At 42.0% G+C, this 21212-nt stretch overlaps 1 protein-coding gene across 1 annotated transcript; it reads right to left on the bottom strand.

The window, feature by feature from the left end:
* Positions 1-3495: 3495 nt before the first annotated feature.
* On the bottom strand, positions 3496-17869 carry LOC102485893 (alcohol dehydrogenase class-3). Its single transcript, XM_006152175.3, has 9 exons — positions 17770-17869; positions 14702-14803; positions 12596-12737; positions 11762-11849; positions 8922-9141; positions 8534-8794; positions 7420-7555; positions 4174-4312; positions 3496-3793 (listed from the first exon to the last, which is right to left on the bottom strand). Exons 1-9 carry the CDS (start codon positions 17779-17781, stop codon positions 3769-3771), a joined length of 1125 nt encoding a protein of 374 aa, XP_006152237.1. The 5' UTR covers positions 17782-17869; the 3' UTR covers positions 3496-3768.
* Positions 17870-21212: the final 3343 nt, after the last annotated feature.

Genomic DNA, 21212 nt, shown 5'->3' with positions numbered 1-21212 from the left:
TCCCACCATGTAGTCACTAACTTTGCCGCATTTGGGGGAGATTTCAGAGGGAAGTGGTGGAAACGGGGAGGGTGATTTCATAATCTAAAATAAACTTGTGACCATTTGAGCAAAAATAAGCTTTTCAGGTCTACTGGCTATACAGTGGTTGAGGTATTATGCTTAACCAGAGTCAACCAGAAGCATTTAGGAGGCAGACATACTTTTGAGAGCTTTTAAGACCAAGAATGTGAGCTGGCAGGTGGTGTGGTGGTTAAGGGGGCTGGACTCCCATGTGGTTGACCACAGTTTGAGTCCTGGACCCAGTGGCTTAAACACACCGGGCGCGTGTGCATGCGTGCCCAAGATCCTGAGAGAACGGAGGAGAAGGGATGGCAGCATGGTCATCCCCCCTGGACGGTGATTTCTCGCTTTCTGTCTGTCTCTGTCTTTCTGGCGAGTGCACGTGTCCTGTAGCAAGAACCTCTCAAAAAAAAGTACTGTCCATATTTTTTACTTTGCTGTGGTACACGTCCCATAGCCCTTTCTCCTTATTTACATGCATTATTGTGTTCATTAAGATCTACTGACAGAGAATCTGATCTTGCATATTAATGGAAACAACATTGGCCTTTTTCAGCAGTGTCTCCAGGCCCAAAGAACCGTCAGCTTGTAGAAGTCTGTTTCTTTGTTCATTGACCTACTTGGCGTATTGGTAACCAAGCAGAGAAGGTTCTGAAGCATTTTATGCGTGTAGAATGTTTTTCCTTCCCCAAATCAACAAGGCATTTTGAGACTCACCAGCTAAGTATTTTGCACTCAAATGGGGTAAATGGAAGCAGCTCTATATATAATTTTTGGAGCTGTTTTTATTTGGTATAAGTTGTATGCATGGTAACTGGCTCCACTGTAGCAGTTTGGGACATAATGCAGTTTTTTCCTCATCTCCATCTCAAAAGACACCATCATCTCATACAGTCTACTTTATGTGGAAGTTCTAGGCACATGGCATGAAGAATTTGTTCTAATTCAGACAGGTTTGTTTATGGACTTTCTCCAGCAAGATCAGTAGGCAGTTTAGACAGAATAGCTCACCATGCTAGAGCGTAAATGTAGGCAGGATTTGAAAAATGCTAGGCATATGGAAGTTTCCAATTAAGCAGAATAAAGACACTTAAAATTAGTTCCTAGCATGGCAGAATTTTAGATGCTTAAATCAGTTTTCCAAATTTTCATGAAATATACAGAAGTTTATATCCATTTGTGTTATAATTGTATTCCTTTTGTCCAAGAAAGTATTAGGTCATCAGGAGAGTAATTTTTAAAAAATTTTTTTCTATGCAAAAATGCATCATGACACTCCCGATGACCCAATAGTTTAAAGATACCTTCAAAAATTTCCCAGCAAGGCTGGCACCAGATCCCAAATGGCAACTGTGGTTTGAACCCCTGGCCCATTTGGCCTGAAACACACAGGTGCACTCATGATTCCCAGCACCCAACCGGAGGAAGGGGGTTGTGGGGTGATCAGACCCCAAGGGAGTGCTTCTCACACATGTATGTGCACAAGTGCTATCATGAATACAGTTTCCCAAGAATTCTTTCAAAGTGGTGAATCCTAACTTGGGACAGCCAGGAAGGATTTGCTGACATGCATAGTGAATAGTTTGCAGTCCTGTGCTTTGTATTTTGGTGGTCCACAAGCTTGTTTGGTTCAGCAACTTAGAGATCCCTTCCAAGTGGATGCATGGAAAGGATGTAAGAAAGACTTCACGCATATGTTGGGTTCCTGGAAAAGTTGTGATGTTTTTATTTTTCTATGCAAAAATGCATCATGGCTTTTCCAATGACCTATTAGATGTGTCCATAATCTAAGAATCCTTAATGATTTTTTTCTTCAGATGTGGGTGAGCAAAGAGAGGGAGAACTAGGCATTTTTGGCAGGGCCTTGCCAAGGTGCAGCCCTTCTCCCCAGCCTCTCAAGTGATGACAAGCGTGTGCCACTGTGTCCAACCTAGGTCTCCCGTATGGCCTGTCTCCACATGGCAGCACCCTCCCACTCAGGCCACTGCTGCTGGCTCAGCGTCTTGTAAAACTGACTTATGCTGCATCTTCGAAAGACAGTGGTGCTTTCAGCCAAGAAATGCTAATACTTAAGTGCTGGTCCAAGAGGATGTACTTAGCTGGGACAAAAAGGAAAAGTAATCTCTGTAATAGGCCTTCAACAAAAATTGGAGTAACATTCTTCTTACAACTGCTTTACTTTTTCATACTGGTGAACATAAAAATATTTGCCATTACTATTCATGTGCATCTCATGTATGAGAAAAAGAAGGAAAAAAAATTCCCTGACATTACTCTGTGTCTGTTTCGTTGCTGCAATGGCCAAGACGATATTTTCGTTCTAGGCGGCTAAACCAAACCTGTCATCAAGGACATTTCCTACAGCTGAGGTAAAAGCTATTTTAATTTATTCTTCCTCCACTTCACCTCAGAAAATTGTTGGGCCCATTTTGGTCCCCAGTGTGTCACCACCTCTCTAGGAAAAATCAGAAAACCTGGGCTTACACTGCCTGGGTTCAAATGCACCCAAGATCTGAGAAGGGGAAGTCTTGACCATCACTGTCACTTTCCCTGTTTTCAACTATGTGTGTTTCAACTGTGTTTTCTTCATCTATGTGTTTTGCTCTCTAAAAACTTCTTTTGAGAGCATTTAAGACACATCAATCAGGTATTAAGACACAGCTTCACTCCATCCAAAAGATATTTATGTGCATGATGATCAGGATGGTAGGGTTACGGGTCATTTTTACTTTATATTTCTTAGGATTGAAATTTTTAAAAACCCTTAGTATGTGCCATCATCACTAGGAAGACTGTTAGACCTGATTATATTAAAATAAAACTCTGTACACCAAAATACCGTGAATGTACAAGCACGCACAGGCACCCATATGAGCACAGGTGCCTAAGTGAATCTGAACCTCCCATGGTCCATACGACAGTAAAGGTGGGGTGCAAGTATGATATGTACATGGCATGGCTCAGGCCTTCAAGAGGCTAACTCTCAGAGGCAGACTTAGCTTCTGATTATCTCTGCCACTGAGGAAGTCTTTAACCAGTGGGCACAAGACCCTTACAAGCTATGAATGCTGGGGCCAGCAGGTGGCGTAGTGATTGTTACATTGCTGGACTCCCGCATGGCCAACCGTGGTTCGAGTCCGGGATCTGGTGGTTTGAAACACACAGGGCACATGTGCATGCATGCCCAAAATCCCAGGAGAATGGAGGAGAAGGGATTGTGGCATGATCATTCCCCCCTGGGGGAATGATTTCTCTTTTCTCACTGTCTCTCTGGCAAGCACATGTGCCCTACGGTAAAAACTTTGAAAGTTGTGAATGCTACTCAGGTTGATAGCAGAGAAGGCTCAGATACTCATTCACTGCTGTGTATCTTTTACTTTTCTTTTGCAGAATGAAGACTGGGGAGAGGAACCAGAAGACAACAGCATCAAATGAGAGGACAGCTCTACACAAAGGCAGAAATCACTTTATTATGTGAAAATATTCCTTAATGAAGCAGTTATTATGTGAGGTCGAGTCCAGCAAACAGATTTATGGCCATGAGGCTCATCCTTGATTAGGGTTATCTGAATCACATGCACAACACTACCCCTAGAACAGTTACTGAACTAAGTGGCTAGGAACTTGGAAAGCTTCCTCCCCCTGTCAGCTGCTCCCATCAGATGACAAGACTTAGGCACAGGATGGACATATTTTCTTTTGACTTTACATCTTTAAAACAGTTCGAATGCTGCAAGAGAAAGAGACAATAAATGTAGGTACTGAATGATGCCTTTTAAGATGAAAACTGTTTATTTTTAAAAACTTTACCAGAGGGTGTGTGCAGAGCAATGAGAGAAAGTGAGAAAGCACCCCTCTGTAGGGAATGGCCATGCTCCAGCCCTCCTCCCTGGTCTCTCCTACCTTTTAGGATTTGGGGCACACATGCACAAACACCTGGCTTGTTTCTCAAGCTGCTGGATCCAGGAAGCGAAATGTGCTATCAGCCATGTTGGATTCAGTCATAACCACTATGGCCTGGCCCCAAACTATGTTATTTTTGAATCTCCTTCCCCACATTCCCCAAATCATTATTTTATTCTGTAACACTAAGCTAAGGAAAAAACTTACCTCTTCCCTGAACGCAGCAGTTCAAAAGCTTCATTAATTTTATCAAAAGAGAGATTGTGGGTCACAAATTCATCAACTTTTATCTTTTTGGACATATATTCAGACACCAACTTTGGGACACTTTCCACACTCTTCCATCCTAAAAGAAATTAGACATCTGTTATATCTATCCATTAATTTATTCAACACATTTCTATTTCCGCTTGTGCTTGTTATTTAGTGAGTTACACAAAGACATTTATGAGAACTACTTTTTTTAAGGCTTAATCATTTATTTTTTTGTGAGCAAGAGAGACAGAGATGCAGAGAAAACAGGCACCTCCAAGGGGGGTCTTCAAGCTGCAATCCACACCCAGCCCCAGCCAGCCCCAGAACATGGGCAATGTGTACCCAGTGTGTTCAGGGAGGCCTGTGGATGCAAACTCAGAACCTTCTCATGTAGGTCAGCCTTGCACAGCACTGCATTCACCACTGTGCCACCATCTGGCCCTCAAGAAGGTGAAATTTTAGATGAGTTAAAAAGTACTGAAAAATTCCGGGACCAGCAGTTAGCGTAATGGCTATGTCGCTGGACTCCCACATAGCTGACTGTGGTTTGAGTCCCGGACCCAGTGGCTTAAAACTCACGCCGGGCACGTGTGTGTGCGTGCCCAAGATCCCGAGAGGAGAATGGAGGAGAAGGGACTGCGGCATGGCCACCCCCACTGGGGGGTGATTTCTTGCTTTCTATCTCTCTGTCTGTCTCTGTCTGGCGAGTGCACATGCCCTATAGCACAAACCTCTCCAAAAAAAGAAAAAAAAAAAGTAATGAAAAATTCCAAAATTAGCATGAAGAGGAAGAATTTGACACACACCTTTAGTTTTAAGAAGTAGATACTTTGGGGACCAGCAGATCCCCTGTAGCTGACCATGGTTTGAGTCCCAAACTCGACAACTTAAAACTCAAACCAGGCATGTGTGCATGTGTGTCCAAAATCCTGAGTGGAGAATGGAGGAAAAGAAAGTACAGTGTGGCTACTGGTGGGGGATCTCTTGCTTTCTAGGTCTCTGTCTGTCTGGTGAACGTATGCACCCTATAGCAAAAATCTCAAAAAAAAAAAAAAAAAAAGGTACTTTTGAGTATTTTCCATTTTCTATACTATGATTTACTAGTAAATCTTTTTAAATTTTTAGCCAACTGAGACTTTTAAACCATCAACATATGACTCTGGAAGTCGTAGCAACATGCTTATTTAGGTCTGTAAGTTTCTGTACTCATGATATTCAAGGAACTAAAAAAACAGATGTAAATTATAACATTTCCTTGTTTTTAAATTCAGTGAAATAGAGATAGCATCTCAGAATAGAAAACCATTCAAATGATAAACAAAATAGAAAATCTTTAAGTAAAAGAGTTAAAATAAAGTGAGATGCTTTAGTTTCTCACTTGTATTAAAAGAACTAATAGATTGGGATCAGCAGATGGCATTATGGTTATGTCGCTGGACTCCCATGTAGTCGACCACAGATAAGAATCCCGGACTAGGCAGCTTAAAACTCACGCTGGGCACATGTGCATGCAAGCCCGAAACCGTGAGAGAAGAATGGAGAAGGGACTGCAGTGTGGTCATTCCCCATGGGGGGTGATTTCTTGCTTTCTGTCTCTCTCTGGCAGGCGTGCACACCCTATACCAAAAAAAGCTCTCAAAAATTAAATAAAAAAGAATCAATAGATCAAAAAGAAGCCCTCCCTTTTTTAAAGGATGCTTTGGAACCTCTTTGAAGCCTTTTCCAAATCTCCCACCTTATATACTTTGCCAATTATTTTTTTCCCCACAAATTGTGGGGATTTTTTTCTTTCTCCTTTAATCGCCTGGTAATAGACGACTACAGCTGTTCTTATTTTCTCAACTGAAACTTCTACTTGCATATTTGGGCTATATTTTGTCAACAAAGTGGGCTCCAGTGCTCCAGCTAATTTCTCAGCCAGGCTGTGCCGGGATGAAGCTTGGCTAGAGATTACTACCAAGACCTCCTGGCCCCACCAGCCAGGCTTAGAACACACTTCCAAATACAGCTATGGACCCTGAGATTTTGCTGCCAAATGGCAAGGGTGGCTTAAAAAGTCTGTTGTGAGATGCTACATGAAAGGCTTTGAAAGCAGGTCAGTCCGACCAGTATTTTCTAAGGAAAATTTTGTAGTGTAAAGAAGGAAAACTTCAGCTATCTTTTCTTCTGGCCTTCCTATTCTTCCCCACCACCCACCTTTATGAGGGATTGGGGTGGGAGCTATAGGAGAGAAGGAAGGGAGGAAGGACAGAGAAGAAATGGGAAAGAAATAGAAAGAAGCATTTTTGACATGCTGTGCTGTGTCCTGTCCCAGCCTCCCAATTAGCTAGACACGCTCAGACTGGCACAGGAACAAAACCCAGGCCTCCCACGTGGCTTCCAGCCTGTCGAACAGTGGTACTAGCTGGGTTCCACCATGGCTGGGCTGAGGTAGGGAATCCTAGCAGACACCTTGAAAGACTATCAAAACTTGTTTTGTGGTTTTCTTTCATAAGAGGACAATGAGATACAAGTATTTACTTTGAAAACTTTTAAGAATTTTAGATGTCAATTGTCCACAATAGTTGGAATACACCAACACATTCTGAGGAGTTTTTTCTAGCTGAGCAACCATGAGAAAGATGGAAACTGTTTCCTGCACTCTACTGGTAGTTAGGCAACCCTAAGCAACCAAGTGCTGTTTAGGATCACACAAGGGAAAAAGGATCAATCTGGCAGTTTTGTTTTGTTGCAAAGTCCTGTCTAATATTTTCAGTTTAAGACTCTGTGTTGGCTACAGCTGAATTCAGCCCTATTCAGAAAGCACTATGGTCACATCTATCTGGAAAAATAGTAAAAGAAGCAACAACCTATTTAAGACGGTGCCATGAAACACAGGGTAGCTCATCCTGCCAGCAGATTCTCCACCCCTCTAATCCCCAGTGTCTTCCTCATTAAAAAATTCTGATTTTTTTTTTTTTTTTTTTTTTTTTTTAAGAGTAACAAGTGGTTATGTTCTTCAGGAGAAACAGTACCTCCCCAAGCCTCTGGGTAAATACCAACTGAGTTTCAAAACTTCCTTTTAGAATAACCTTGCATAAATGCCTTTATGATGAGAAGGTAGCCCATGAAGTTCTTATTAACGCAGGAAAACTGGGATTAAGAGCTGTTGACAGAGACAGCAAGAGAGAGACAACACTGATGTCACCGCTGAGTTACCTCCAAAGGCAGTGCCTTTCCACGTGCGGCCTGTCACCAGCTGGAATGGCCGAGTGGAGATCTCTTCACCTGAAGCAGCTACTCCGACCACCACGCTGATGCCCCAGCCTTTGTGGCATGCCTCAAGTGCTGCTCTCTGCGGGTATGACCAATCACAGAAGTCAGTGTACTCTGCTAAGAACTGCTTCCCCAGAAACTTCTAGATGGGAAGGGGGTGGGAGCAAAGAGGATTTTTTCTTCTTTTTTAAAGTTGTAAAAAATTAACTTGGCTAATATTTATTCATTTATTTTAATCTAACCAGAGAGAGATGCAGAGAGAGAAAGAGAGAGAGAAAGTGAGAAAGCAAGTCACCAGGCCTGGGACTTGAACCGCGGTTGGCCATGTGGGAGCGTCCAGCGTTTTAACCACCACACCACCTGCTGGCCCCAACTTGGCTAATATTAAAGAATTTATGCTTAATTGTTTTCTTATTTTAAAAGTAAATCATAGCTCAAATTGTAAAGATTTTCTTAGAAACAACAGGCAGGAGAAGTGATACTAATACCTTCAGTGAGATTCTACTTAGTATGAAGCAGGTGTTATTACTATCTGCATTTTACAGATGAGCAAACTGAGGCCTAGGGAAGTGAGGTCATTTGCTCAAGGCTGCTGAGTGAGCGTATGAAAGGGTACTGAATTCAAAGCCCACACACTCTACCGCTGCACTATTCTGCCTTTTCACTTAATGACACATACATTTAATATGCATTCTAGGTCAAAAACCATCTTTTTTCATCTTTCCCTGAGCTGTTCTTCTGTCATTTCTCATTTGTAGTGCAAAAGTTATTTTTCCCTTCCATTAGAGTAATTCTTACCAAGAGAGACCTTTTCTTTCTAAAACAATTTTTAATCTTAATTAAGGAAATTGCATTTTCTTTTTTTTTTTTTTTTTAAAGAGAATTCTGGGGCCAGCAGGTGGCATGGTGGGTAAAGGCACTGGACTCCCACATGGCCAACTGCAGTTTGAGTCCCATGAATACATGAATAAAAAAAGTTAAATAATTCTTTAAACAAAATTAAAAATTAAACAAGCAGTTCTGTAAACAGAAAAGGAAAGGAGCTGTGCTTACGCACCATGACCTTCACGTTACCGATGCACTCAAAGGAATAGTCCACTCCTCCATCGGTCATCTCCATAAGCACTTCCTGGATGGGCTTACTGAAGTCCTGAGGGTTGATACATTCGGAGGCTCCAAACTCTTTGGCTCGTGCATATTTATCTTTATTTATGTCCACACCAATGATCCGGGATGCACCAGCCACTTTACAGCCCATGATAACAGCCAATCCAACTCCTCCCAGGCCAAAGACGGCACAAGTAGATCCAGGCTCCACCTAGCAGTAGAGACAGGCTATAAGGCACCATTTCCACAAGTGTTAAGGACATCACTAGGATTCATAGACTGGCTGGTGTTCCTGTTCCAGCACAGCCTTGCTGAATCAACTCAGGCCAACCTCTTACCTTGGCCGTGTTGACAGCAGCACCATACCCAGTTGAAACGCCACATCCCAGAAGGCAGACTTTATCCAGAGGTGCTAAAGGATCTATTTTAGCAACAGAGATATCAGCCACAACGGTGTACTCAGAAAATGTGCTGGTTCCCATGAAATGTAAAATTGTCTTTCCTTTGCAAGTAAATCTGCTGGTACCATCTGGCATTAATCCTTTTCCTTGAGTAACTCTAGAGAAAATACAAGAGAAAAGGGCAGAATGGAAATAGTTTTCTTAAGACCCATAGAGAGAGAAATCAGTTATTAAAATAATGACCACTAAACACTCAGAAGTGTGCTAAGACCAAAAGTCCAATTTCTAGTATATTCACAAATAATTTAGTAGCTTTCAGCAATGCTGTATTAGGAAAATTTATAAGATATTTATAATCTTACCCATTGTTTCCAACATTCAACATCCTTTTGGATCTTATTTTCAGATTATTGAACCCATTTTAAGCAGTTCAACTTACGGATTAGATAAAATTCATAATACGACTTCATAAATGATAAAGCCAAAACCAGCATCTGCACAAGATTATAAGCAACTATTCAGATCAGCTGGTGAAAACAGATGGTGAAACTGGCAAATTTAGACCTTTCAGAAGGCTGCCTTCCAAAGTGTAAGAGTCCTCAAGGACTTGAGCTGTATTTCCTCTTCACTTTGTTTTCTCTCTGTAGTTGGTCATACCAACAGAGGAAAAAACCCCAAGAACTTGCCAAGGCAACCAGTACATTAAATTAATAACAAAAACTATAGTATGGGCCTTAAAACCAGACCACCTGGGTTCAAATCGTCTGTGATCTTAGTCAAGTTCGTTAGTCTTTTGGCCTTAGTTTCCTTACTAGAAAATACTTCCTATGATTGCTTTAAAAATCAAAGGAGATGTTATGTAGAGCACTATTAGCACTGGCTCTGGCAAAGAGTGAGTGTTTAATAAACATCTGTTATTTAAAAAAAAAAACTAATTTGATGTACTTTTAGATAAATCCTTTGGAATATATATATGTGAATAAATACACAGAGAAAATGGATTGCTTCTAGATTCACAAGTAAATTCATCTCCTTTGAGAAAAAGAACAAAACTATGATCAGCAACAAAGAATAGGTGACAAAAGTCCACCAAAAATAACTGTCACGGTTTATGAGAGTAACTGAAGTTTCTTTCACCCTCTTGACATGAGAAATCACCACTACAGGAGTTTCTTGAACAAAAAGATGACATTTTATGCTTGGAGAGAACTTTTTCTGGAAGGTTAGAGAGTCACAAAGAAGTCCACCACCATTTATGTATCACAAATTTTTTCAGACTGTGTATGAGATTATCATTCAAAGTAACCAATGAGGGGGTTGGGAGCAGTGGTTCTAGCTGTGTCAAAAGCAACTGGATCTACATCATAGAGTAAATGGAATTTTGTTTCCCAAAATAAAAACTGATTTAATCCATAGCATTAGAAAGCAAATGCAAGAACAGATGTCCCATACAATGCTATGGGAACGTAAACTGCTCCAATCACGCTGGAGAGCTGCAGACGCATCTTCTATGACTCAGCAGCTACAATCCCAAGAGAGCATAGTGCTTATGTTGATTCCAATGTATGTATGGGGTGTTCTTTATACACTCATAGCGTTAGACTTAACTTCAAACTGAGAGCGACCTAACTGTCGATCACAGAATGGACAAATAATGGAGTGTGAAATAGACTAGAACAAAAAGTACTCATGCATGTGCAACCTGGAGGTGCCTCACAGACCTTATGCATGCCAGACTCTTATGAAGAGCACATGCTACATGCTTTTCTTTATGCAAAGTTCTATCATGAAAGAAATCAAAACAGTGGTACCTTTGAGGGTGCAGATGTTGATTTGGAAGGGACATGAGGGACTATGCAGACAGGTTCTCATCTCAACCTGGGGGATGGTTCTAACCATCGAGTGTGCATATACATAACCACACACTGAGCTGAACTTTTCAGATGTAAATAACCAGTACTTTATTACAGGTATATTCTACTTCAATAAAAAAAAGCCAACAAAAAGGAACAAACACAAGTGGTTCTTCAACTGCCTCAAAGAAGTTCTTCATTTTTTTTTGGAGAGTTTTTTCTTTTTTTGCTATAGGGCACGTGCGCTCGCCAGACAGAGAGAGAGAGAGAGACAGAAAGCGAGAAATCACCCCCCAGGGGGGATGGCCACGCCACAATCCCTTGTCCTCCATTCTCCTCCCGGGATCTTGGGCACGCAAGCACACGCACCTGGTGTGAGTTTTAAGCTACCGGGTCCGGGACGCGAACCGCAGTGGACTACGTGGGAGTCCAGCAACCTAGCCATTACGCTAACTGCTGGTCCCTCAAAGAAGTTCTTAAGTGCTGTTACTATTCACATAACTACCTTTTCTATGTCAAAGGGTTATGTTATCTCCTTAAGTCTTCATGATAATCTCATAGGTAAGTTCTACTACTTGGATTTAATGAACAATAAAATGGCTCATAAAAATGATTTAATTTAACCTCAAAGTATGAACTTCTGTACTATATAGTTTGGCAAATTTAACTTAGTGTTATATAGAGAGAGCAGATTCAGGAAATTGTTTTATATTTTAATGGCTGGTGATACCAGCAAATCCTTTAATTTCTGAGGCAATTTTCTATGACTATGGAGACACTAGTGATAGTGAGATTGCTGTAAAGATGAAATGAAGTAATTCGTGTGAAATGCACTGTACAGACTGCCACGTTCATCATAACCTCCTGTCACTAACAACTGTTTGCAATGTGACCTCTAGTTTTAGGAATAAAAAAGACACTAACCTTATCTTCTGGCAAAGGTTCGTTTTAGGATTTAGGCAAAATTTGCACTCTCCACACTGCGGGATGTAAAGTGGGATGACGGTATCACCTGGGAACAAATGCGACAGCATTACCCCAACTCCGTAACACCTGTCTCTGAATACCTCCGGTCTGCACATTCTCCTTCCTGTCACCTGCTGTGGACTGCACAGTTAAAAACTTCACCCACGTGACATCAGTCTGATACTTCCTGACCATGCAGAACGTATGTTTCAAAATTTTTATCTAAATGACTTTTTTTCTTGGAGAGGTTTTTGCTATAGGGCGCATTCGCTCACCAGAAAGATAGAGACAGAGACAGAAAGCAAGAAATCACCCCCCAGGGGGGATGGCCACACCGTAATCCCTTCTCCTCCATTTTCCTCTTAGGATCTTGGGCATGCACGCACAAGCGCCTGGCGTGAGTTTAAGCCACCGGGTCTGGGACTCTAACCACGGTGGACTACATGGGAGTCCAGCGACATAGCCATTACACCAACTGCTGGTTCCCTAAATGACTCTTAAACAGGAAAACAAGGAGATCATGTGCATTCCGATACTGACTCATTGAAACATCTCTAAAAATTTTTTGCTTAATTTGCCAAAATTGGCTTTGGGTATGTAGTGAAACCACTTCAAAAGCAGTGACAAAAAGAATACCCAAACATCTGTGCTTCCCAGATAAGAATAAAATCAATCTTGACAACTTAGGTGATAATCTGCTCATAAGTAAACTGCAGTTTATTAGAAAAGATAGATATTCCCCTATAGAACTAAGCCAAATCACCAAGTAAGTGGTTCGAATACTCTCCTTACCCGCCTTCAGCTTAGTAACGCCTTCACCCACACTTTCCACAATTCCGGCACCTTCATGTCCCAAGATTACTGGAAAACATCCCTCAGGATCAGCTCCACTTAGTGTGTAGGCATCGGTGTGGCAGACCGCAGTGGCGATGATCTAGAATAGTAAAATAAGGAGTGTTTGAGTATGTGCAATTCAGAGTGAGAGACAGAGAGGCATTTTACTCTAATACTGTATTTCATGGCTTCTAAGGTACACTGTGTTCATTATTTTATTCTCTCTAAAGCCAACATATGCTTACAGTCTTTTAACAATTAGAACTGGTACCTTTTTAGTGGTTCATGAAAGTAATAGGGCCCATCTATGCAATGAAATACGGCACAACTGTTCTTTTCTGTACATGTCAGCAAGATATGGTATTCGAGGCGATTTTATGGGTATTGTGCCTTCAGGGGTGCAAAGGAACATCACTCCTGTGCAAAATAGGTGGAGCCCCTCTCACTGCTGGCTCCCTCATGACTGCTGGGAAATGTGACGCCCCAATAGGTATTACCTATTCTGAAATAAGCCAGTCTGCTCAAGTCTGGGTCAAAACTCAAGAGCTTTTAGTGGCATCAACTTCCTGTTTAGCAACTACACACTGTTTCTGCTTAAATAAGCCAGCCCTTTATGAATTTATCTCTCTGGCTTTCATGAATTGATCTTTTCATATCGTCAAAGTGCAGAAAGGTAAAGTCCTGGAGTGCTGCTTATCTTCCTCTGGCCCGTGTGCACCCACTCACGACGTAACAGTCCTTGTAATCTGCTGGTGGTTTCCCAGGGAGGCCAGCTTCCGTGAGGCTTATCTTAGCATCCAAGACAAACAATTTCTTCTTCGGTGGCAAAATCATAATCAACATAATTTCCAAACTTGAAAAAACCCCAGACTATTACAAGATTTCAGATTCCTGGATCTGGCTTAAAAAGGACCTTAAGTATTTGGTCCTCGGTTTCTCTCCCAATGTGTAGAGTCAATTCTTGGGAGCATGAGGAAGTATGTGTGGTATGTGTTTGGAGAGAAACTATATTCTAAGACACAGCAAAAAAAAAAGCTGTGACTCTTTTTCCTAAAATGTAATATTTTCCTAGAAGGTTAGTTTTATTTCATGGTCACTACTTTAAATCATACATTTTATATCAAAGCAAGTGGAGAGCAGAATGCCAAACACACTGTTTTATAAATGTTAAGACTTCAATGATCTCTCTAGCTGGTTGCTTTTGTGTGAAATGTCTCTATCCAGGGGCACTTAATTTCTCTGCTGCAGCAGAGGCTGAGGAGTACTGGAATAACAAAGTACCTAGACCCTGGCCTTGTCAGCCAATTTTAAAGCTCTCTACCCAAGCAGACTCACTTGTTTGTCGCTGCAGACAATCAGAAATACTTCCCAAATTTTGGTTGAAGCCCCTGCTACCAAAACAGAAGACTATTTCTTTTTTTTTTTTTTTTTGGAGAGGCTTTTGCTATAGGGTACATGCCCGTGCCAGAAAGACAGACAGAGAGAGAGAGAGAGAGAAAGAAAGAGAGAAATCACGCCCCAGGGGGGATGGCCACACCGCAATCCCTTCTCCTCCATTCTTCTCTTGGGATCTTGGGCATGCACGCACACACGTCCAGTGTGAGTTTAAGCTACTGTGGTCGACTACATGGGAGTCCAGTGACATAGCCATTACACCAACTGCTGATTCCTCCAGAAGACCATCTTTAATTTCTAAGATGTTACCATACACATTCAGTTATGGAATCAGCAGAAAGGAGAGCATCCTACAAAGCACCTTAAACTCAAACTGCAGAACATGAAGAGTATCAAATGCAGTGCTACAGACAGTTGCTTTTAGATTTCAGAAATATCTTTAAGATATTTTACATATGGGTGGCTATTTGGCTCTTACAAAGCAAAAAAGACAGAGAAGAGAGCTGCAGTGGTGACAGGGATAAGAGGAGGCTGCTGGGATTCCAACGCTGACTTGCGACACCTTCTAGACGCTGTCTTTTGGGATTTATCCCTGCAGACCTCAGATCCATTCCTCTATCCAGAGACCTAATTGTCAATGTTTTGTTGGTGCCTTCACTGTGTCATTACCTTAATTCGAACTTCGTGCGCCTTTGGTGGCGCCACCTCCACCTCCTCTATGGAGAGAGGCTTTCCAGCCTCCCAGGCAACAGCAGCCTTGCACTTGATAACCTGAAATAGGGAGAAAGGAGTAAGCTGTTTATTCTCCTACATGAGTAACCACTCAGAAGTTGATTTAGATATCATGGATGCTACACTTAGAAAGAGTATCACAGATTTATACGGAAATATGTACCCCTATGTGATTCAGAAAGCTTTTAGATTCACATAAATATACAGTTTTATAAGATTTAACTGAGAGGATCACATGGCCAGATATAAACACCTCTATGGTTAAAAAGTGTTATTCAAAGGCCAGCAGGTGGTGTGGTGGTTAAGGGCGCTGGACTCTCACATGGCTGACTGTGGTTCAAGTCCTGGACCTGGGAGATTGCTTTCTCACTTTCTTCTTCTCACACCTCCCATCAAATACCAATGAATAAATAAAGTTACATTAAAAAAAAAAAATTAAAAAGTGTTATTCATCTGGGCCAGCAGGTGGCGTGGTGGTCAAGGTGCTGGACTCCCACATGATAGGCTGTGGTTCAAATCCTGGACCTGGAAGCTTGCTTTCTCACTTTCCTTTTCTCTTGCATGAGCACATGTGTCCTGTAGCAAACTAAAAAAATAATAATGATAAATAATATTAAATAATTCTTAAAAATTATTATTATATGCTCTAAGTGTAAAATAGATCTGGATTTTGAGGACTTGGTATTAAAAAAAAGAAAAAATATTAATCACATGTTGAAATAAGTTTTAGGGCCAGCTAGGAGCACGATGCTTGTCTGCGTCCCACATGGCCAAGTGCATGGTTCAAGTGCCAGACCTGGTGGCTTAAAAAACATGTCAGGTGTGTGTGCATTCAAAATCCCGAGAGAAGGGACTGCAGCATGATCATTCCCCATGGGGTTTTCTTGCTTTCCTTTCCCACTGTCTTTCCCTTGGGAGTGCACATGCCCTCTAGAAAATTAAAAACAAATAGTTTTTATAAAAGAAGAAAGAGCATTTTAAATATATTAGATTAAATCAGGGCCAGCAGGTGATTTATGTGGGTTCGCACATGGCTAACCATGGTTTGAGTCCTAGACCTGGTGGCTTAGAAGTCACACTGGGGGCCAGCAGGTGGTGTGGTGATTAAGGTGCTGGACTCCCACATGGCCGACTGTGATTCAAATCCCAGACCTGGCAGCTTGTTTTCTCACTTTCTCTCTCACTGTCTTTCTCTGGTGAACACACCTGAGAATTGCCTGATAGCAAATTAAAAAAAATAAATAAAATTTAAAAGTGACATTGTGTGTGTGTGTGTGTGTGTGTGTGTGTGTGTGTGTGTGTGGGCACGTATGCCCAAAATCCTAGGAAGAGAATAGAGAAGGGACTGTAGTGTGGCCATCCCTCCTGAGGGGTAATTTTTTTTTCTTCTCTCTGTCTCCTGTAAGCTCAGGTGCCCTTTGGCAAAGATCTTAAAAAAAAAAAAAGACACAAATATATTGGATGAAATAATATAGTATTAAAATTAATTTCACTTGTTCCTTTCTACTTTTTAAGGGGGCTATGGGACAATTTTACATTATATACATTTTACATATGTGACTAGTGCACTGTATCTATAGCACAGAGCTGTCTTAGAGGTTATATAATCAGTACACCCCCTCCTGAGAATCAAGCATAATGAAGGTTTCGATCAGTTCACGTAAGACTTATGAACTGTGCTAACAGAATAAAGGTTGCAAGCTACTGGGCTTATTGGAAACAGGTTTGAAAATCATTAACTATCAATAGTATGACTTAAAGAGACATGCACAAAATGCTCTAGAACACAGAAAATGGGCAGAGTGTGTCATTCTGGTCAGTGAAAGGAGCTTAAGTTTCCTTTCCCTGACAATTCTAAGCAAAACAAGGCCCCAGTCCAAATCCACAGGAAAGTGCTCTATTTCAAAAGCTGAGCTATCACAGGAATGTGATTTTTTGTCTTCACTGAATAAAGACTCTTGGTAAAAAGGAACAATACTGTCTAATATTGTCGGAAAGATCGTTCAGTTTATCATTCTTTCAAATTTCAACACAGAAATAATGTATCTTTCTAGAAAATGTCTAAGAATCAGCAGATGGCTTCACTTGACTCCCACGCAGTCCACTCGGTTGGAGTCTCAGACCACACCAGGCACAAGTGCTTGTGTGTCCAAGGTCCTGAGAACTGAATGGAGAAGGGATTGCTGTGGGCCACCAGCCCCCTGGAGGTGACTTCTCGCTTCGTCTGTCTCGTCTCTCTCTGCGAGCAGAGGCACCCTATAGCAAAAATCTCTCTTAAGAAAATGTCTAAAGTTTGCAAAGCATTAAAATAATCAGCAACTTTGGACTGATTATGTTATTCGTCTATTTCTGCTTTCCTTGACTGTCTAACGTGTATTTCAGGAACTCGTTAGGCAGGGACAGACCTGGGTCAGCATCCCAACCATCCTTAACGCGATCACCAAGCACAACCAACCTCTCAAGCCCGCGTTCGGTCTGCAAGATGGGGATAACGCCTCTGCGAGGTATTACAAGTGTCGTGGTTCCTAAGAGCTCAAAAACTCCGAGCTGAAAGGGTCCTAAGGGTCTTCCCCCCAGTACTCTCCGTGGAGTACAGTAATTCAGCGCAGGCTCAGTTAGGAAACAAGCCACCCACGAGTTAGTAGCACAGGCTCCGGCTGCAACTCTGCCTCCAAGTATGACCTGGAGCAAGTTACTCATATCCCGTGAAGAGCGGCACGCGCCCGCACCTAAGCTGTTTCCTGAGTCGCCCATCGACCACCCCCGGCCCCCAATCCCGCCTCCGTGGTCCCCAAAACAGCAGCGCAGGCTGCTTCCCGCAAGACCGGTCGGAACAAAGCGTCCTTCGCTTCCTTGCAGCTAAGCCGCTTGCCCGCGGCCGCGTGTCAACTCCGGTGGCCTGAGCCCGACTCGGGCAAGCCTCGCGCACGCCCAAGAGAGGGGCCTGGTTCACTCCCTCTCTGTCCCTTCCTCGGACTCCGGGCCCACTGAGTGGCCGCAGCTACCTGGTTCGCCATGTCCGCGGGCTCCGGTCAGCATAAAGCGGGCATCCGGGGCGGGACGCGCCGGGCTGCGTGTGGGCGTGGCGTGCGCCGGGTGAGGAGGCGTGGCACACGTCGGCCCGGGCGTGTGCGTGCGCTGGGGGCGTGGGCGTGGGCTTGGTGAAGGGGCGTGGCTCAGCCCGGGACGGAGCGTGGCCACACGCTGGGGCCGAGGGCTGGCTGTGGGGGCGTGGCGTGGGGGTGTGGCTTCTGAGGGCGGGAAAGGCAGCACCTGGGTAAGGGCGAGGGCGCGTTCTCGTGGACGCCCAGTGGTCTTGCCCACGCGGCCAGGAAGGCTGCGGCGAAGCTGGACGTCGCCGGCTTGGCGTTTCGTAGAGTTGCTGTCAGATATCTTCATCCGAAAAGTCTTTCTCTGGTTAGTTTTAGTCCAGTCACGGTATTGATAGGGCTTACAAATCAGAAGAAGGGGAGGACGACACAGGTCGTTTAACTGGACACAGGCCAGAAGCACTGAGAGGCAGCTCCAGCTTTGTGCTCCGTGGGCAAAAGCCTACACTCTACACGCTTTGTGTCACCTCCAGGGCTCCCATGGCAGAGGAAGAACTGTGAACATTATGGTTGAGGGGCCCCTTCTGGAAACGTCCATTCCAATAGCTCCTGAAGGTAGGTGGGAGTTGCGTGGTAAGGGGTCAGTAGGCCTTGGCGAAGACACTTGTTGAGGAGGGAATGGGGGAAGCGAAAAGTCTCCCGGTGGCTACGTTTACCCTTGAACTCTGGCTGCTGTAAAGGGTGAATTTTGTTAAAATAGCCCTACCAGGCATACCACGGTCCTTTGTCTGCTATTTATTTATTTATTTATTTATTTATTTATTTATTTATTTATTTATTTTTTCCATAGCTCTTTTCCTGAGTACTCACCTTAAGGGTTAGAGATTTCAAAGATTCTGACCGAAGTGTTTGCTCTCTCTTATTTTTTAAAGAATTATTTTATTTACTGTTTATTTATTTATTTATTTAAATTTGATCAGAGAGGAATGAAGGGGGGAGTCCAGCACTCTTAACCACCATGCCACCTGCTGGACCCCTCTCTTTCCGTTCCACCCTGTCATCCACACTGTAACTTAGCTTCTATTAATATGAATGTAACAGTGAATGGGACACCCTAAAGCTAGTTAAAGGAGATGGATCCTCAGTGGTCAACTATAGCTGGAATTCAGGCCTGGCAGCTTGATGGACCATGTCCTGTGTGTGTGTGTGTGTGTGTGTGTGTGCATGCGCACGCGGATGCGGGCCCAAAGTCCCAGTGGGATGGAGAAATGGAGGAGAAGGGATTGCAACATGATGGTGTCCCACTGGGGGATGCTTTCTCCACTCTCAGTCTGTCCCTTTCTGGAGAGTACTTGTGCCCTCTGGCAATTAAGAAATTATGTCTTTATATGAAGATGATTTACAGATTATTATTTGTAATCAGGATGGCTCCTCTAGATCTCAGGCTTGGGCATACAACTGCCTACTAGATATCTGTCTTCAATAGGCTATCTCACAGTCATCTCAAACTCTACTTTTCTAAAATTTTGTATTTTGTCCTTGAAGAGATTCTTCCTTCTGTGTATGGTGACACCATCCACCTACTTGTCATAGCCATTAAACCTGAGAGTCACAACTTCTCCCTGTCCCTGAGTCATTCAATCTGTAACAAAATCCTAAATATCTCTCACATCATGTGCTTATTTTTCTCCCCACTGCTGTTGCCTAGTTGAGGCTCTCAGTTTTTTTAAAGAGTTACTGAAAAAAATCTTCTATCTAAATTTTCTTGATGCAAGATCCCTAGATCTAATCTACTTCTAAACTAATGCTCCCTCTGATTTTCCCCAAACATAAACCCATCAATACCATTCCCTTTCTGCTTTTAAATTTTGAATGAGGTGAGTTATAAATAAACAGATACCAATCTTATATTTAAAACCTTCAATGGCTAAAAGGTAGGTAAAAAATAATAAAATAAATTAAAAAATAAAATTTTGGGGAAAAAAGAGGTGTAAAAAGCAACTGTAGATACCAGAGACAGTATGGGAGGAGGGTGGGAAATGGCAGAGGGTGAGAAATAGGGAACCAAGGGGGGGGAATGCAAAATATATAAGAAACAAGAAAGGAAAAATTATTTGTTGTTGATAATATGTATAGAAATATTATCTATTAAACCAGTATACAGTGTATTCTGGATGGGAAATCTCATTTTGTATGTTGTGATGATGAACAGTGAATAAATGTAAAATCAATAAGATAAATTTAAAAAAAATTAAAAGCTAAAAAAAGAGAAAATTTCAAAAGGAAAAGTGAAGAGAGAAACTACCAAAATAAATGGAATGGGACATTGAAGAAATGTGGGACAACTAAAAGGTGTAATATGCACGTGGGGAAATACCAGGAGAAGGAAAGAAAAGAAACAACAAAATTTGAAGCAACAATAACTAAGAATTTTCCTAAATTAATGTCAGATTCCAAGCCACAGATACAGAAAGCTCAGAGCATACTAAGAAGGATAAAAGCCTGACAAACAACAACAACAAAAAAACTGCATGTAGACATAACATATTGTAACTATGGAAAATCAAAGATGAAGTCTTGAAAGAAACCAGAGAGAAAAAGTATCTTACCTATAGAGGAGAAAAGAGAGTTGCATTCAATTTTTCCTCAGAAACCATGCAAGCAAGAAGAGAATAGAGTGAAATATTTAAAGTATTCAAAGGAAAAAAAAATACTTGAGTTCTATGTCCTGACAAATTATCGCTCAAATGTGAAGAAGTCAGCTGTTGTGGAATAGTGGTAACAATTCTATGAAATTGTGAGGTCACATGGGAAGGTCCTGGGTTTTTGTCTTATGGTTTTCCTGTACATGACAGGTGCTTGTGCATAATTCTCTGATTCTGGCTGACTGAGCCTGGGGGTAGATTGTGGTGTGAAGACCCTACTTAGGTTACCCTCACCCCCTGCCATGGAAGAAATAAAACACATAAACTTTAAAAACACCTGAAGGAGAAAAAAACACTTTTACTGACAAAAGTTGAGGGAATTTGTTGGCAGTATATAAGCCTCACACACACAAAAAAATGTTTTAGAAAAAGCTCTGTAGAGAGAAGGAAAATAATACAGATCAGAAACCCAAATCTGTATAAAGGAAGAGCATGAGAGAAAAGGATAAGTGAATATAAAAACTTATTTTTCATATTCTTAATTGATCTAATGGCAGTTTGTTCATAATACTAATAGCAACAATGTATTCAATAATTAGTTTATGTATAAATGAGATGAGTAACATCAATGATACAAGGTACATGAGGGAGGGTTAGGATCATTTTGGTACTGTGAAGTACTTGCACTACCCATGAAGCTATATTTTATCTGGAAGTGGATTGAATTAGTTGCAAATTTATTGCACATTCTAG

Source organism: Tupaia chinensis, unplaced genomic scaffold (genome assembly GCF_000334495.1).
Source record: "Tupaia chinensis unplaced genomic scaffold, TupChi_1.0 Scaffold000340_1, whole genome shotgun sequence".
Classification (NCBI taxonomy): Eukaryota; Metazoa; Chordata; class Mammalia; order Scandentia; family Tupaiidae; genus Tupaia; species Tupaia belangeri.
Note: the sequence above shows the minus strand (reverse complement) of the source record. Positions and strands in the feature narration are given on the sequence as shown.

Bases quoted from the DNA above. Each gene is read 5' to 3' on its own strand.
- LOC102485893 (XM_006152175.3), bottom strand. The intron at 11,850-12,595 runs GTAAGGAGAGTA...ATTTGTTCCCAG, and splicing joins CGTTACTAAGCTGAAGGCGG to GTGATACCGTCATCCCACTT. The intron at 4,313-7,419 runs GTAACTCAGCGG...AATTTCTTTTAG, and splicing joins GAAAGGCACTGCCTTTGGAG to GATGGAAGAGTGTGGAAAGT.